At 43.7% G+C, this 15,845-nt stretch overlaps 1 protein-coding gene across 4 annotated transcripts in view; it reads right to left on the bottom strand.

Moving 5' to 3' along the window:
* Nucleotides 1-2,641: 2,641 nt before the first annotated feature.
* The window catches only part of LOC110535580 (phenylalanyl-tRNA synthetase 2, mitochondrial), a 116,954-nt gene continuing 103,750 nt past the window's right edge, over nt 2,642-15,845 (bottom strand). For all 4 annotated transcript variants that reach the window (XM_090189874.1, XM_021620658.3, XM_090189875.1 and 1 more), the window contains one exon: nt 2,642-4,080. In XM_090189874.1, the coding sequence (XP_090046000.1) occupies nt 3,942-4,080 (139 nt within the window). In that variant the 3' untranslated portion in view covers nt 2,642-3,941. The remainder of the gene's footprint in view (nt 4,081-15,845) is intronic.

Raw genomic sequence — 15,845 nt, 5'->3', positions numbered from 1 at the left:
GGAGATTGCATGGCTGTGTGCTCAATTTTATACACAACAGGTTTGGCTGAAAAAGCCAAATCCACTAATTTGAAAGGGTGTCTATATACTTTTGTATATATAGTGTGATTGTCTCACCTAGCTATCTTAAGATGAATGCACTTTCTGTAAGTTGCTTTGGATAAGAGCATCTGCTAAATGACTGAAATGTCACATGTACATGTTTTACATACAGATCACATATTACTGTATTGAATAATTTAACAACTTTACAATTTTTTTCCGTTATTTGTTATATTTGACAGTGTAAAACCTAGCACTACTGCTAATTTCTATGAGAGTGAGGCGGATATAAAGAATTTAAGAAAACAACATGATTATTGTTTCTCTGAAATGAAACCATCAAGTGACACATTTTAAACAAATACATATCTGTCATTGAACAACCCCATGCAATGATTAGATTATGAAAGAGATTGGTGTGTTTTTCACTATTTCTTTAAAACAAAATATAACCTGAAAATGGATATACAGTGCCTTGCGAAAGTATTCGGCCCCCTTGAACTTTGCGACCTTTTGTCACATTTCAGGCTTCAAACATAAAGATATAAAATTGTATTTTTTTGTGAAGAATCAACAACAAGTGGGACAATCATGAAGTGGAACGACATTTATTGGATATTTCAAACAAATCAAAAACTGAAAAATTGGGCGTGCAAAATTATTCAGCCCCTTTACTTTCAGTGCAGCAAACTCTCTCCAGAAGTTCAGTGAGGATCTCTGAATGATCCAATGTTGACCTAAATGACTAATGATGATAATACAATCCACCTGTGTGTAATCAAGTCTCCGTATAAATGCACCTGCACTGTGATAGTCTCAGAGGTCCGTTAAAAGCGCAGAGAGCATCATGAAGAACAAGGAACACACCAGGCAAGTCCGAGATACTGTTGTGAAGAAGTTTAAAGCCGGATTTGGATACAAAAATATTTCCCAAGCTTTAAACATCCCAAGGAGCACTGTGCAAGCGATAATATTGAAATGGAAGGAGTATCAGACCACTGCAAATCTACCAAGACCTGGCCGTCCCTCTAAACTTTCAGATCAAACAAGGAGAAGACTGATCAGAGATGCAGCCAAGAGGCCCATGATCACTCTGGATGAACTGCAGAGATCTACAGCTGAGGTGGGAGACTCTGTCCATAGGACAACAATCAGTCGTATATTGCACAAATCTGGCCTTTATGGAAGAGTGGCAAGAAGAAAGCCATTTCTTAAAGATATCCATAAAAAGTTTTGTTTAAAGTTTGCCACAAGCCACCTGGGAGACACACCAAACATGTGGAAGAAGGTGCTCTGGTCAGATGAAACCAAAATGGAACTTTTTGGCAACAATGCAAAACGTTATGTTTGGCGTAAAAGCAACACAGCTGAACACACCATCCCCACTGTCAAACATGGTGGTGGCAGCATCATGGTTTGGGCCTGCTTTTCTTCAGCAGGGACAGGGAAGATGGATGGAGCCAAATACAGGACCATTCTGGAAGAAAACCTGATGGAGTCTGCAAAAGACCTGAGACTGGGACGGAGATTTGTCTTCCAACAAGACAATGATCCAAAACATAAAGCAACATCTACAATGGAATGGTTCAAAAATAAACATATCCAGGTGTTAGAATGGCCAAGTCAAAGTCCAGACCTGAATCCAATCGAGAATCTGTGGAAAGAACTGAAAACTGCTGTTCACAAATGCTCTCCATCCAACCTCACTGAGCTCGAGCTGTTTTGCAAGGAGGAATGGGAAAATAATTTCAGTCTCTCGATGTGCAAAACTGATAGAGACATGCCCCAAGCGACTTACAGCTGTAATCACAGCAAAAGGTGGCGCTACAAAGTATTAACTTAAGGGGGCTGAATAATTTTGCACACCCAATTTTTCAGTTTTTGATTTGTTAAAAAAGTTTGAAATATCCAATAAATGTCGTTCCACTTCATGATTGTGTCCCACTTGTTGTTGATTCTTCACAAAAAATACAGTTTTATATCTTTATGTTTGAAGCCTGAAATGTGGCAAAAGTTCGCAAAGTTCAAGGGGGCCGAATACTTTCGCAAGGCACTGTACATACCATACGGAATGTTACATATCATACTAAATGGAGGGAGCCACTCATCACGTCGCAATTGAATTGTCTCTGTTCCTCTCCAGCCAATTCAAAAGAAAAGGAAAGAGAAACATTGTCATAAAGAATGGGCCCTTTCTTTGACAGCTCTATTCTGTTGGGTCAGTTTGTGAATCTAGTGCTCTGTATACCCAACGACAGCAGTGAAACAACAAGAGAATCCTGAGGATTCTATTGACAAGAGATTGGAGCCAGGGGATGATAAAGTGTTAATGTTTCTAATGACTTCTTAATGAAGAGGCTTACAGCACATCAAATAAATATGGGACACAGTCTCATCTGGTTTTCACACAGGTTCTTCCAGTCGTCAATAGAATAGCGGGCGTAATAGACCGAGTGCAAATGAATAATCACTCTGTTAACAAGACTAATGAGGGCAGAGGTTGTTCCTAAAACCTTGGTGCTCAATCTGCGGTATAACATCATTACTGCAACTCCTCAAATATGTGTGTGCTCTGCTCAGAAAGAACGATCGCCAGGACTTTAACCAAACGTCACGGTTTATTTGAAATCACCTGTTACGCCAAAGGACATAAAGAACACTCTTTGTACTTTCAACCAGCACTGAGACAATAGTGGCTTTTATTACAATGCTTCTCAGGTAGTGTACCAACACATCCCCTCCTCACTCCTAATAATACATCTTTTATGAAAATATTACAAATACAAAATGTCGATTGAATCATCAACAGGACTGTATTGTGTTCGTTCGTCGGTCTCTCTCGCCAGGCTGGTAAGAAGCCAATGGCATGAAAGGCTTTCGTTGACGTCCATATTAAATCAAACACATTCCACCCCTGGTGATGCGACGCTGTGAATTGTGTTATTTAAGAGCATCAGCCACTTCACATGAAAGGTTCCTGGAGGCTCTAATGATAACAGTTGCTTGGTACTGAGGTGGAGTAGAGCCTAGAGTGGATGTGTCGCTTTGTTCAGAAGACTCAGTGAATATAAATAATGTCACATAGCAGGCGCTTTTATTCAAAGAAATGTACAGTACAATGAGAGCATCCATTTTTATTATGTGATCAATGCAGGAATTGAACTACCTTGGCATTGCTAGAGCAGTGCTCTTACAAGCTCTACCACTATCTAACAGTCTCATTGAAGGACACTTTCAAGGAGGTCTAGTCGTTACCTATAGTCTCGTACCACACCTCTCCCCAGGGACAGCCATCCGTTCCATGTATTTTAACTATTCCAGAGCTAGCACACCTGATTCAACTTGACAACTAATGATCAAGCCCTTGACTACTTGAGTAGCTCAGGGCTACAGCAGGAAAATAGTCCTGCAGCAACAGGAAATATGAATTATTATGGTGATTATAATTTCTGGACCTTTTCGTTAGGGGTTTATACATTTTTCATTGGGGCAAATCAAGACTGACATTTTAAAGTGGAAATTAAAAACTTCAGAAAAGTTTTTAAACTTTGAATACACTACAAAATTCTCAACAACAAAAGGGTAATCAAATTAAGATCCTACGTCTGTAGGTACTACAACCACTTGCATTATTGTTGTACTACCAAGAGGAACCCCAGGAATGGTCCGTAGGATTCCCCTCGTGTCTCTATTAGAGCCGAGAACAGAGTCAGCCGAAGTCCGTCCGCTTGAAATGTGTAAGTCATGGTTATGTTCAGAAGGACACACAGTGACAAAATGATTGCAAAAGGGAAATTTGAGTTTGGGTAGTGCTTTTCCAATTTGCCAGGTTTTAAACCAATTTTTCCTGTTTACCGCCTACTGAGCATGACCCAGGGGAGGGTGCGGCGGAGGGGGTCTCAGTAGCGCCCCTTCACGCCCAGTTCCTGCTCGGCAGTGTGCTCGATGGCGGCGTGGAGAACACGCACCTCCTCCTGGGTCAGGGTCCTCTCCATGTGGCGGTAGGTGATGCGGTAACAGTGGCTGTGCTTCTGCATCCTGTGGGGAGAGAAGAAGAGAGACAGGGGTTAGGAGGACCGAGAGGGATCAAGAGAGGGTGCTGGTCACAATGGATTTAAAAATACATAAACTCAGCAAAAAAAGAAACGTCCCTTTTTCATGACCCGGTCTTTCAAAGATAATTTGTAAAAATCCAAATAACTTCCCAGATCTTCATTGTAAAGGGTTAAACACTGTTTCCCATGCTTGTTCAATGAATCATAAACAATTAATGAACATGCACCTGTGGAACGGGTGTTAAGACCTTAACAGCTTACAGATGGTAGGTAATTAAGGTCACAGTTATGAAAATTTAGGACATTAAAGAAGCCTTTTTACTGACTCTGAAAAACACCAGAAGAAAGATGCCCAGGATCCCTGCTCATCTGTGTGAACGTGCCTTAGGTATGCTGCAAGGAGGCATGAGGACTGCAGATGTGGCCAGGGAAATAAATTGCATTGTCCATACTGTGAAACGCCTAAGACAGCGCTACAGGGAGACAGGACGGACAGCTGATCATCCTCACAGTGGCAGACCACGTGTAACAACACCTGCACAGAATCGGTACATCTGAACATCACACCTGTGGGACAGGTACAGCATGGCAACAACAACTGCCCGAGTTACACCAGGAATGCACAATCCCTCCATCAGTGCTCAGACTGTCCGTAACAGGCTGAGAGAGGCTAGACTGAGGGATTGTAGGCCTGTTGTAAGGTAGGTCCTCACCATACATCACCAGCAACAATGTCGCCTATGAGCACAAACCCACTGTCGCTGGACCAGACAGGAGTGGCAAAAAGTGCTTTTTACTGACAAGTCACGTTTTTGTCTCACCAGGGGTGATGGTCGGATTCGCATTTATCGTCAAAGGAATGAGCGTTACACCGAGGCCTGTGCTCTGGAGCGGGATCGATTTGGAGGTGGAGGGTCCATTATGGTCTGGGGCAGTGTGTCACAGCATCACCGGACTGAGCTTGTTGTCATTGCAGGCAATCTCAACGCTGGGCATGACAGGGAAGACATCCTCCTCCCTCATGTGGTACCCTTCCTGCAGGCTCATCCTGACATGACCCTCCAGCATGACAATGCCACCAGCCAAACTGCTCATTCTGTGTGTCCTGTCCTGTCCTGCAAGACAAGAATGTCAGTGTTCTGCCATGGCCAGCGAAGAGCCCGGATCTCAATCCCATTGAGCACGTCTGGGACCTGTTGGATCGGAGGGTGAGGGCTAGGGCCATTCCCCCCAGAAATATCCGGGAACTTGCAGGTGCCTTGGTAGAAGAGTGGGGTAACATCTCACAGCAAGAACGGGCAAATCTGGTGCAGTCCATGAGGAAGAGATGCACTGCAATACTTAATGCAGCTGGTGGCCACACCAGATACTAACTGTTACTTTGATTTTGACCCCCCCTTTGTTCAGGGACACATTATTCCATTTCTGTTAGTCACATGTCTGTGGAACTTGTTCAGTTTATGTCTCAGTTGTTGAATCTTATTATGTCATACAAATATTTACACATGTTAAGTTTGCTGAAAATAAACACAGTTGACAGTGAGAGGACGTTTATATTTTTGGAGACTAATGAACAAACTCAAGAGGTATGTTTGACCTCTCCAGTGAGATCCACATGGGCAATCCCAATTAGATCAGACAATATTCATGTTGTCTACAATATTTGTCACATCCCTCCATTCCTAAGGGATATAGCAAGACATTAGGTGAGATATTAGAGCCTACAGTAGTCAAGATAATGGATTATGCATGCACACACCCAAACGCACGTGCCCACACACGCACACATAGTCCCTGTATCTCTAGGGGACAGTAATGAGGATCTTCAAAGTACAGCGAAGGATGAACATGAACAACGGTAGTATCCGCCACATAAAGCAGTTCGAAAGCTAAGCGTGGCCCTTTTGTCATCTCCATATTGCGGTGCTCATTGAAACCAACGGCTGAGATTTGTATTGTGCCACAAAGCACCTGGCTAAGACAAAATGTCTGAGAGAAGACTTGTGAAAGACAGAGCCTTGGGATTCCATAGCCCAAACCCCATGGGATCCCTGATAAAATCAAAATCGGCTTCATACCAGCAGACTCCCACTGTCAGGGGGACACATCTGGCGTCTACTGTTGCAGAGATAATAATTCAAACAGAGACGTGGTGACAAAATCACGCAGCGGTTTTAGTTCCGCAAACACTGAGGCAGGCTGTGGCGACTGACATCAGAAAGTGTCAACTGTGTTCTGATAACTCCTAATTTCAAGCACATTCCTCACCGGTCCTAATTTCTGTATACACATCACAATATGGGGGTGCATTTTTTTAAAAACAGTGCAGACGGCTGCTGCAAATTACTGGGAAAACAGAGGCAAACTGCCACGTTTAATCAGGAAATCCTTTAGGGCCATAAACGGGAGCTCCGCTCTCGCCTTTCATTTCTCTCCAGCTCCGGTAGACAGGAGAATAGATTACATTTCTCCAGCTTTACAGTGTTCTATATGGTGGCGGGTGCTGTGCCATAGGTGTCGGTTTCTTCCCTCCTCTACTCTCTGAAAGGGCAACCTTGTTTTACAGAAAACCCCTCCTCGCAGGCTGCCACACTAAGAATAGCTGCAGCCCAGCCCGAGAGAGTGTGATCTCTGGGTAACCTTGTCGGGAGGTGACTGACAGATGAGAAAATATAATTTAGAGCGCACAGCGCGGAAAGAGATAATTGGTTTATTGGACCGACATCCTCGTTAAAGAGAAAAAAAGAGAAGAAAATAAAAATCACACTCTCAGTTAGAGAGCTATTGTGCGCAGCTTCGTAAATACCAGCCCTGACAAATTTATGCCACCACTGATTGCAAATGGGACATTGCATGGCGCTCACACGCAGCTATGTCTTTCTATACTTTTTGGGGACCAATCAAAATCCTATTTTCCCTAACTCTTAACCCTAAACCTAACCTTAACTCCACCCCCCCCCCCCACCACAGCCAAAACCAGCTAATGAGAAAAATGTTTTTGAGCTTGCACAATGTTCTTCTCCCTCTCCCTCCATCATTGACTTGACATGTCAATGTATGACAATACATACTGTAGACATGCAAATGATGAGCTAATGGAATTTGCTCCTAACCAGAACTGTGTATTAATGATAATAGAGTGCAGACCATAACTATCAACTGTACAGGAGGGGTGGGGACATTTTCTGAGGCGATTCCGACTTGATAATGGAGAAATTAATTATTCAACGTCCGAGCCCATCAAAAATAATCAATGATTAGCCATGACACCCCGTTAGAAATGGCATTTGTCGTCTCCATTGTCTCCATCCACAGCAGTTGGTTCATGCATAGCTTCCCTCGTTTCCTTCTCTCTCTCTCCCCACTCCTCCCCCGTCTGTCTTAGCAAAAGGAGCACCTGACATTTCCACAGAACGCACAGTTGTTCAATAATTCAGTGCGCAGAAGAAGAACAGTGATCCAAACACAAAATACAATCACTATTTATTGTAGAAGTCTCCATTTTATTGCCCCGCAGAATTTGGTTTACATTCAGCCAGTCGGCTGTTGGTTATTCACACTGGCTTCTTCCAAAGGGAGAAAAACAGAGCAGAGCAGAGAAAAACAGAGCTGTCCAGGAGCATAGAGGATTTGGCCTCCAAGGCCGGCAGGGCAGATGTGAGAAAACTATCTAACAAAGATTGGGGTGCTGTAATCAGGAATGTAGTGATGCAAAGCGAGCTTTGTTGTGGCGGGACACTCGAGTCAGACAGCTGACAATGTCAAAACAAAATGTTCAATTAAATGTGTGGTCAAACAAATACAGTTCTCCTGACACACGTTGTGATTTTGTTGATTACATGTTGTGTAACTCTCCAGGCCACACTTTTCAGGAGTGAGTAGACCTATTTTCAGCGAGTGAAGAGGTTATCCAACAGACTGCTTCACAAACTGGATGTAATGTGGTTGTATTCATGACTTCATTACAACCTATTTGGTAAAGGGCTAGGACCTGTTGTGTATCTACAGTCACGAGTGACGGAGCAATGAGATCAGTGATGCTTAGGGGGATGTTTGGAGGAGTTGGGCTGGGAGAGGGGTCAGTGGCTGGCTGAGGGAAGAGAAGCTGAGAGGAGGAGAGAAGCCCAACACACAGGAAGCAGGAAGTCCACTCTAATTGGTCCCAGTCAGCTAGAGAGAAGACTGCTTAGCCTGGGACACTTTCTCTCTCTCACTTTGTCTTTTATGCTCTCCAACACTGACTGACTGACTGACTGACTGACACACACACACACACACTGCTCCAACACAGACCCGGTGCCAGGATAAAGTGACTAAGGGGGCAGTTGAAATTGGCGAGGGGGATACATTTTTGGGGGTTCTTGCATTGGAATTATATTGAACTCTGCTTATATAATCACGCTATACCAATATAAACAAAGTTCAAATACCGAGACTCCAAGATCATTGAGGGCTTTTAAAATCTGTAGCTTCTCTCTGTTGTGCTATATTAGCGCAATGGACAGCGTGCTGAAGCTAGGCGGTTTTGGTAATGAATATAGGCTACAAACAGCCTATGTGAATCTAGCCGTACACACAACTGTCTTACCAAAATAATGCAAATCAAATGCTGAATGTCGTAACCTAGTTATTCATGCATGCAAACAAAAATACTGAATAGCAGTTTGGCTTAGAAAACCAGCACAACTGAATGCGAATAAACGCAACAGAACAAAACAGCGGTACCAAGTAGTAGGCCTAGGGTTCTTTCATTGGAATTATATTGAATTCTGCTTATATCAGGTTATACCATAATAAACACAAATGTTTAAAAAAAATGCTTTTGACCAAGAATTTACAGGATCAACGGGACAAAATCTCACTGCGCTCCATCAGCACCATGGACAGCACCCTGCATACTAAAGCCAGATTTTGATAAAAACTAACCAGCTAGATAGTGGTGGTGCATCAGTGCCACTGGCACTGCACTGTGCCCAAATGGCGTCAAAATTGCTGTCGCACCTCAGCTTCTTGACACACTCCAAAGCACCACATTGACTCCAGTGTAAAGATCCGTTGCTTTTGCCTGGAGTAATTTGTTCGGAGGATCGAGAAGACTGACGATTCTGTGCATTTAAAAAAAAAAAATGTCACCTTTATTTAACCAGGTAGGCTAGTTGAGAACATGTTCTCATTTACAACTGCGACCTGGCCAAGATAAAGCAAAGCAGTGAGACAGAAACAACACAGAGTTACACATGGAATAAACAAGAGTACAGTCAACAACACAATAGAAAAAAAACAGTCTATAGTCTATATACAGTGTGTGCAAATGGCATGAGGTGGTAAGGCAATAAATAGGCCATAGTAGCAAAGTAATTACAATTTAGCAGATTAACACTGGAGTGATAGATGAGCAGATGATGATGAGCAGATGATGGTGTGTAAGTAGTGATACTGGTGTGCAAAAGAGCAGCAAAGTAAATAAAAACAATATGGGTGTGAGGTAGGTAGATTGGGTGGGCTATTTACAGATGGACTATGTACAGCTGCAAGCGATCGGTTAGCTGCTCAGATAGCTGATGTTAAAAGTTAGTGAGGGAAATGTAAGTCTCCAGCTTCAGTGATTTTTGCAATATGTTCCAGTCACTGGCAGCAGAGAACTGGAAGGAAAGGCGGCCAAAGGAGGTGTTGGCTTTGGGGATGACCAGTGAGATATACCTGCTAGAGCGCGTGCGTGTTGTTATTGTGACCAGTGAGTTGAGATAAGGTGGAGCTTTAGCATAGCCTTATAGATGACCTGGAGCCAGTGGGTCTGGCGACGAATATGTAGTGAGGGCCAGCCGACTAGAGCATACAGGTCGCAGTGGTGGGTGGTATAAGGTGCTTTGGTAACTAGTGTTGTATGGCAATGAAGCTCGTTTGGAGGTTAGTTAACACAGTGTCCAAAGAAGGGCCAGATGTATACAGAATGGTGTCGCCTGCGTAGAGGTGGATCAGGGCAAGAGCGACATCGTTGATATATACAGAGAAAAATGTCGCCCCGAGAATTGAACCCTGTGGTACCAACATAGAGACTGCCAGAGGTCCGGACAACAGGCCCTCCGATTTGACACACTGAACTGTGTCTGAGAAGTAGTTGGTGAACCAGGCGAGGCAGTCATTTGAGAAACCAAGGCTATTGAGTCTGCCGATAAGAATACGGTGATTGACAGAGTCAAAGCCTTGGCTAGGTCGATGAAGATGGCTGCACAGTACTGTCTTTTATCAATGGCGGTTATGATATCGTTTAGTACCTTGAGTGTGGCTGAGGTGCACCAGTGACCAGCTCAGAAACCGGATTGCACAGCGGAGAAGGTACGGTGGGATTCGAAATGGTCAGTGATCTGTTTATTAACTTGGCTTTCAAAGACTAGATTGGTGGCTGTAAACTTAAAGCCGGGGTCCGTCACTGCCTTCAGCAACCCTGTAGCCTCGAGTCTTTCTTCTGTGTTGTAGGAACTTGTGTGTTTTTTCCTGTTTTTATGGAAACCCAAAAGGAGTTCTTCCTGCCTGCCCAGTGGCTTTTCATAGCCCCCTGAACACCGCCAAAGTTTACATGACAGGTTGGCGCAAAATAAATCAGTATCTCCGCTCTGCTGTGTCACCCTGTCAATCAGTTCAACTTTTTAGCAAATTTTATGTAAGGACATAAATCTAAAACTGAGGGAGCAAAAGTTTGAACTTAGCCCCCTAAGTTCCCTTTAACCCCCTCGTGTAGCCGGGTAACACCTATATGAGAATGCTGTTCATTGACCACAGTTCAGCATTCAACACTATTCTCTCCTAGCTCAACACCAAGCTCAGAGCCCTGGGTCTGTACAACACCCTCTGCAAAAGGATCCTGGACTTCCTGATGGGCAGACTATAGGCTGTGAGAATTGGCAGCAACACCTCCTCCACACAGGCTCCTAAAACAGGGCCCTCCCCCTGGGGTGTGTCCTCAGCCCTTTGCTGTACTCCCTGTTCACCCACGACTGCTTGGCTTTGCACGACAACAACTCCATCAAGTTTGCTGACAATACCACGGTTGTATGCCTAATAACAAACAACGACGAGTCAGCCTATAGGGAGGGGAAATGGGGTATATCTAGTCAGTTGTACAACTGAATGCCTTCAACTGAAATGTGTTTTCTGCATTTAACCCAAACCCTCTGAGTCAGAGAGGTGATGGGGCCTGCCTTAATCGACATCCACATTTTCAGCGCCCGGGAACAGTAGGTTAACTACCTTGCTCAACGGCAGAACGACAGATTTGTACCTTGTCAGCTCTGGGATTCGATCCAGCAACCTTTCGGTTACCGGTCCAATGCTCTAACCACTAGGTGGTAAGTGAATTGGCATTGTGGTGCTAGTACAACAACCACTCCCTCAACATCAGAAAAACAAGAAGCAGAGGACTTCAAGAAGCAGATACAACATGCCCCAATCCACACCAACGGAACTGCAGTAGTCAGCTGTTTTTAGTTCCTCGGCATCCACGTCACCGAGGACTTGACATGGACCAACTTGTCAAGAGAGCGCAACAGCACCTCTACATCCTAAGGCGGCTGATGAAATTTGGCATGCCACCTAGGGTCCTCAAGACTCCTTAACACGAACTGGACTGACCACATGCTCTGATTCTCTGCACCTTAACACACATTAACACTTAACACTACAAAACACACGTAAATATTGGACTGTAAATTGTATTACAGTCCAATATATTATACTTACTCTAAAAAGTATATTCTAATGAGCCATTCACTTTGTTTGTATTCTTATATTTTATTATTTCTTATTGTTGTTGCATTGTCGAGAAGGAACCTGCAGGTAAGCATTTTGTTGGACGGTGTATACCATGTGTAATCCCATACAAAGGTCAAATAAAAATAAAACTTGAAAACACACACACACTGGGAGTCCATATACAGTGGGGAGAACAAGTATTTGATACACTGACGATTTTGCAGGTTTTCCTACTTACAAAGCATGTAGAGGTCTGTATTTTTTTATCATGGGTACACTTCAACTGTGAGAGACGGAATCTAAAACATAAATCCAGAAAATCAAATATACTGTACAGCTATTCAAATTGAGAGCACAGACAAGTTGTTTTCCCACCTCCAAACAATTTGTATTTGTTTTAATGTGATTGCAAGTCAACTAATACTAAACATCCTATATTTTCAAGTAATTCATCTAGTCAGGATGGACGTTATCTTATACAGTGCCTTGCGAAAGTATTCGGCCCCCTTGAACTTTGCGACCTTTTGCCACATTTCAGGCTTCAAACATAAAGATATAAAACTGTATTTTTTTGTGAAGAATCAACAACAAGTGGGACACAATCATGAAGTGGAACAACATTTATTGGCTATTTCAAACTTTTTTAACAAATCAAAGACTGAAAAATTGGGCGTGCAAAATTATTCAGCCCCCTTAAGTTAATACTTTGTAGCGCCACCTTTTGCTGCGATTACAGCTGTAAGTCGCTTGGGGTATGTCTCTATCAGTTTTGCACATCGAGAGACTGAATTTTTTTCCCATTCCTCCTTGCAAAACAGCTCGAGCTCAGTGAGGTTGGATGGAGAGCATTTGTGAACAGCAGTTTTCAGTTCTTTCCACAGATTCTCGATTGGATTCAGGTCTGGACTTTGACTTGGCCATTCTAACACCTGGATATGTTTATTTTTGAACCATTCCATTGTAGATGTTGCTTTATGTTTTGGATCATTGTCTTGTTGGAAGACAAATCTCCGTCCCAGTCTCAGGTCTTTTGCAGACTCCATCAGGTTTTCTTCCAGAATGGTCCTGTATTTGGCTCCATCCATCTTCCCATCAATTTTAACCATCTTCCCTGTCCCTGCTGAAGAAAAGCAGGCCCAAACCATGATGCTGCCACCACCATGTTTGACAGTGGGGATGGTGTGTTCAAGGTGATGAGCTGTGTTGCTTTTACGCCATTGCATTGTTGCCAAAAAGTTCAATTTTGGTTTCATCTGACCAGAGCACCTTCTTCCACATGTTTGGTGTGTCTCCCAGGTGGCTTGTGGCAAACTTTAACCGACACTTTTTATGGATATCTTTAAGAAATGGCTTTCTTCTTGCCACTCTTCCATAAAGGCCAGATTTGTGCAATATATGACTGATTGTTGTCCTATGGACAGAGTCTCCCACCTCAGCTGTAGATCTCTGCAGTTCATCCAGAGTGATCATGGGCCTCTTGACTGCATCTCTGATCAGTCTTCTCCTTGTATGAGCTGAAATTTTAGATTTTCTTGGTAGATTTGCAGTGGTCTGATACTCCTTCCATTTCAATATTATCGCTTGCACAGTGCTCCTTGGGATGTTTAAAGCTTGGGAAATATTTTTGTATCCAAATCCGGCTTTAAACTTCTTCACAACAGTATCTCGGACCTGCCTGGTGTGTTCCTTGTTCTTCATGATGCTCTCTGCGCTTTTAACGGACCTCTGAGACTATCACAGTGCAGGTGCATTTATACGGAGACTTGATTACACACAGGTGGATTGTATTTATCATCATTAGTCATTTAGGTCAACATTGGATCATTCAGAGATCCTCACTGAACTTCTGGAGAGAGTTTGCTGCACTGAAAGTAAAGGGGCTGAATAATTTTGCACGCCCAATTTTTCAGTTTTTGATTTGTTAAAAAAGTTAGAAATATCCAATAAATGTTGTTCCACTTCATGATTGTGTCCCACTTGTTGTTGATTCTTCACAAAAAAATACAGTTTTATATCTTTATGTTTGAAGCCTGAAATGTGGCAAAAGGTCGCAAAGTTCAAGGGGGCCGAATACTTTCGCAAGGCACTGTACGCACCAATGTAATTGAGAAATAATCTGAGTAATTGCAGTCCACAGGAATCTGAACATCCTCTGCATTTGCATACATTTCCATGAATTAATTTGTCATTTCAGTTAGTATTTTTTTCTTAAAGCTTTCTTTTCTCTTCTCTCCTTGATACTTATGTAACTGGAGGGATACAGCTAAGCCATCCTACATTTACCTGTCACGAGTCTTAGAAAAAGCATTGCTTTTCATGTGGTGCTTGTTGCTTCAGGCCAGGGGATGGGCAGCGAAAAGATGAGTGTAGCGTTTCATTCATGAGAGGGAAACGGAGGAAGGCTGCTTGCTGGGACAACCCCCCCCCCCCACCCCCACCCCCCCGATGGCTGGCATTCAAGATGAGATTCTGAGATGAGAGGAGCAGACCAGGGACTCTCTCCAGACTCCATGCCATGCTAATGATGCCAAGCAGTAACCAACAAGGCACTGGGATAGTAAAGCGATGCTGGTTCAGGTTTTTTGCACCACTGAAGTGTTTAGGCTTCCTTTGCTTCCTCTGAGATCCTCTGGTATAGCACATTGACCAAATACGATAGCAATTAGAGGGTATAGGAGTTGCTACACTGGATAGTGGAAAACGCCTCGGCCGTTCAAGAGAAAATCTCTATTTCTTTTCACTTCAATGACAGGCTCTCCAAGACAGATACTGCTTTGTCATTCCCAAATTATGCTTTTGCAATCCAACAAGGTTTTTCATTGTTAAAGGCTGAGGGGGCAGTTCTGACATTGTTGAGGGCTGTCTTCTTGTCATTGTTGTCTTTGTTGTGAGAGTGAATAAGCGTTGCTATCTATAGTCACACACATAGCCACCCCAATAGTACATGCGATTTCCAAACTAGCGATTTACTGAGTAAAAGAGATGACATCACAGTCTGGAAAAGAACACACAAAACATATAAATTAATTAGACCCAACAGACAAGTAGGGTTACAAAACAACTAGTCTTTGTCTGATGGTAATGCAACAGTTAGTACATTCATCTTAAGATAGCTAGGTGAGATATCACAGTCATAATAAGTACATCCCCAGTAAGGAAGGGGGGGGGGGGGGGGGGGGGGGGGGGGACTAAAATGTCTTATTTAAGATGCTCTTTGAAGAGGTAGGGTTTCAGATGTTTTTGGAAGGGAGGGCAGGGATTCTGCTGTTCTAGCATCAGGGTTGGTTCCACCATTGGGGTGCCAGGAGAGAGAAGAGCTTTGACTGGGCTGAGCGGAGGCTGACCTCCCGTAAGGTTGGGGCAGATAAAAGACCAGAGGAGGCAGAACAGAGTGCTTGGGTTGGAATGTAGGGTTTTAGCATAGCCTGAAAGTATGGAGGGGCAGTTCCATTTGGTGTGCCGTAGGTAAGTACCATGGTCTTGCAGTGGATGCAAGCTTTAACTGAACGTCAATGGAAAGTACGGAGGAGCGGGGTGACACGTGTGAACTTGGGAAGGTTGAACACCTGTGTGAAGAAAGGTCATACTCTACGGATGTTGTAGAGCATGAACCTGCAAGAGCGACTCACTGTTTTGATGTTTGCAGAGAACGACAGTGTGTTGTCCAGGGTCACGCCAAGGTAATTTGCACTCTGGGAGGGGCCACCGTGGAGTTTGTCTTGAAGCCGGCAGGCCTTCCCTGGGAGGAAGAACAGCAACGTTGTGTCGAGGTTGTGGTTGAGGTGGTGGGCTGACATCCAAGCTTAGATACCGACCTGGACGTCAGATGGGGGGGGGGGGGGGGGGGGAATGACAAAAGTAGTTGAGTGCCATCTGCATAGCAATGACAGGAGAGACCATGAGAGGATATGACGGAGCCGAGTGACTTGGTGGATAGAGAAAAGAGGAGAGTGCCTAGAACCGAGCCCTTGGAGACACCAGTAGTAAGAGCATGTGTTG

Source organism: Oncorhynchus mykiss, chromosome 11, assembly GCF_057628025.1.
Source record: "Oncorhynchus mykiss isolate SJ-2025 chromosome 11, ASM5762802v1, whole genome shotgun sequence".
NCBI classification, from domain to species: Eukaryota; Metazoa; Chordata; class Actinopteri; order Salmoniformes; family Salmonidae; genus Oncorhynchus; species Oncorhynchus mykiss.
The sequence above is the reverse complement of the archived record's forward strand: the minus strand, read 5'-3'. Positions and strand labels throughout refer to the sequence as shown.